Source organism: Bactrocera latifrons, unplaced genomic scaffold (genome assembly GCF_001853355.1).
Source record: "Bactrocera latifrons isolate USDA-ARS-PBARC rearing strain unplaced genomic scaffold, ASM185335v1 scaffold_207, whole genome shotgun sequence".
NCBI lineage: Eukaryota > Metazoa > Arthropoda > Insecta > Diptera > Tephritidae > Bactrocera > Bactrocera latifrons.
This window is the reverse complement of record NW_017535597.1, coordinates 314679-317224: the sequence shown is the minus strand read 5'-3', so window position 1 is coordinate 317224 and position 2546 is coordinate 314679. Positions and strand designations below refer to the sequence as shown.

General features: G+C 35.1%; 2 protein-coding genes across 3 annotated transcripts in view; both read right to left on the bottom strand.

Annotated features, from left to right (window-relative positions):
* Nucleotides 1-370, bottom strand: part of LOC108968258 (nuclear polyadenylated RNA-binding protein 3-like) — a 4453-nt gene extending 4083 nt beyond the window's left edge. Inside the window, exon 1 of the mRNA XM_018932175.1 lies at nucleotides 140-370. The gene's annotated coding sequence lies outside the window, so the exon portion shown is untranslated. The remainder of the gene's footprint in view (nucleotides 1-139) is intronic.
* A 241-nt stretch (nucleotides 371-611) lies between these two features.
* The window catches only part of LOC108968259, an 8313-nt gene continuing 6378 nt past the window's right edge, over nucleotides 612-2546 (bottom strand). Inside the window, exons 2-3 of one of the 2 annotated variants that reach the window (XM_018932177.1) lie at nucleotides 1912-2287; nucleotides 612-841 (exon numbers count right to left, since the gene is read on the bottom strand). In XM_018932177.1, the coding sequence (XP_018787722.1) occupies nucleotides 688-841; nucleotides 1912-2287 (530 nt within the window). In that variant the 3' untranslated portion in view covers nucleotides 612-687. Of the gene's footprint in view, nucleotides 845-1911; nucleotides 2288-2546 lie in introns of both variants that reach the window. The other variant, XM_018932176.1, reaches the window with a different exon arrangement.

Here is a 2546-nt window from a genome sequence, read left to right as displayed (position 1 = left end):
AAAAAAATCGTAAATTCCACACCTGCACAATTTTCTGAGTCACTGTTTGAGTGTTTACTTAAGTACTTAAGTATTAGTTTTAATGTGTTTTAACTCTAATTTTTTTATTGTATTTTTTATGATTTGGGGTTTAGCTCACCTATATTTGTAAGGATTTGTTTTTTTGCTTATTGACGCTTCATTGTTGCGCTTGTGTTGGTGAATATATATGTATTTATATATATATATATATGTAATATATATATGCTTGGTATATACTCAGTTTTACAAAAATTAGCGTATTATTTAAAAATAGATTACTTTAATAAACAATTTCACAAATTCACGCAGAATGCTACGCTTTCTTTCAGTTGTTSTTTTTGTGCAAGATATTTGTTGTTGTACAAATTTTAGAGCAAGCCTTAGATTCTGCAAATATTAGTTCTTTCTCCATAATCTTGTTTTCATTAAATATTTTTGTGATTTCTCTTTCTCTCTCTCTCTCTCTCGCGCGCCTTTAGCTCTTGCTCTYTTCAATTTATTTTAATTTTATTTCAATTACTTTTATATTGCTTTAATTTTTTATTATTAATTTTAGTGAGTGTTTAAGTTTTTTATTAATTTTATTATTGATTTATTTGTTTTTGTTGTTGCTTGATTTGTGAATTCAGTGATTTTTTTTTAGGTAAGAGTAGTAGTTTGATGTCCTTACCCCTGCGCCGATGACACTGGAATACTGCCGTAGTTGTAGTAATAGCATCGGGTTTGTTCGCAAATGAAATCTTTCACAGCCGAACAGTCTTCGGGCATCCATTTCAATGTGGGTTGTTTCAAAATGACGCAACCCTTCTCAGCGCCGCTACTGCTGTAAAGGGTCAAATAAGTGTTGTACGAAAGTGTAAAGTGAGAAACTTGATTTATATAAGATTTCTTGATTAAAGTTAAATAATATATTTATTTATACTACAAGAACCTTAAGCCTGATCTGTGTTTCTGAGTTATGTAGCTGAGCTTGAGTAATCTCACTTTCAGTCTTATTGAAGATATGAGCATGAAAAATGTTCTTGAAGTACTAGTTGCGAATTTTTTCCAAGGTTTCTCAGAGAGCTCAACTCAATATTTCGATACTTTTTCTCCTATTTATGGTCTACACWGCTTTGCGAAAGTTTCTAATGCCTATGATAGATATGGAACCTATTTAACGTAATAATCTACAGCTCCCGATGCTCCAAATTTGGAGACATTGATTAGCCGGGATGGAAAAAATTTGGGTTTTGGCAAAATCCACTGTATTAGGTTTTATTTGGTTACCACCTGGGARCACAATGGGTCTACTGATGGCTTAAGTGAGGCCGCCTCCGTACCAGTGTTCCCTTTTCAACCACCTTTATCGTAGTATATTGACATAGAATACRGACTTTCTTTTTTTTGTGGAAATTGAAGAGGTTCTGTGGAGGYTTTCGGCTATAGTTAGCTGGGAAACCTTAAAAACATAACTAGRGGTATAGCTAGGAACTCTTTAAATGTTTTTGATGTAAACAGAGTAAGTAAACACTGCTTAAGGGTAAAGCCTTAAACCGAATGAGGACTTTGTCAAATACAGAATTTGTTTGTCGTGTCCTTCGAAATTAGGAGCTCAGAAAAGATCAGCAAAGTAGATCTAAGTTTTATAAAAAGTGTAGAGTAGAAACGATTTGAGCTTTTGCTATCAATAGCTGCTTTTTTGTGAGATCCCACAAAACTCCTTCAATATATTCAGAACATAGCGACCTATTCAATTAAGACCTCGTAAGAATCAGTCACTATACTAGATCAACTCTAATAATAACTTTCATTTCTGCTTTCTACAAGAGTTTACCGCGCCACGTTCTACGAACTTAATGACATAGACTTAAGACAAATATCAACTGTAAAGCGTAAACGTTCACTTACCTGTCGCGCGCCGTCCGTTGTGGCGATGTATTGCTATTGTGATCGACAGGATCGAGCAGACCAGCCTGTATGGCATCGGCTGAATTCTCGAAGAAGTCAAAGGTCGCATTAAACGGCAGGCCGGTGCTCATCCATAGGAACATGCCGGTACCCAAACGATTGCCGGAAGTCCAGAAATCATAATTACCATAGCCGGCATTCTTCAGATATGTCGTCATAGATTCGGCTTTCTCTTTCGTTTCGAACGACGCCAATTGCAGACCCAACGAACGACAATACTGATAGGCGAGAAAGTAGTTGAGCTCGGGCGAATAGGGATTCATGCGGCTAATGAAGTATTGTACGCCATCCAGGTGTATGGTGGTGATGCGTTGACCTGTGCATATAAAGTGTGTGTGTTGTTGAAGATTATTCAATTTCATTTTGATTGTGTGGAGTGTGTGTTGCATAAATGCATAAATTATATGAAATTTTATCTTTTTATTTTTTGAATTTATTTTATTGCCTTTCTCTTTTCTTGTACTGTAAATATGTAAGTAGGTGTCTCTAYATATATACGGATATATGGCTCCACGTGGTAGCAAAGCGCCACATAAAATAAATAAAAATATATTCAGCTATAAAAAAGCGAAAAC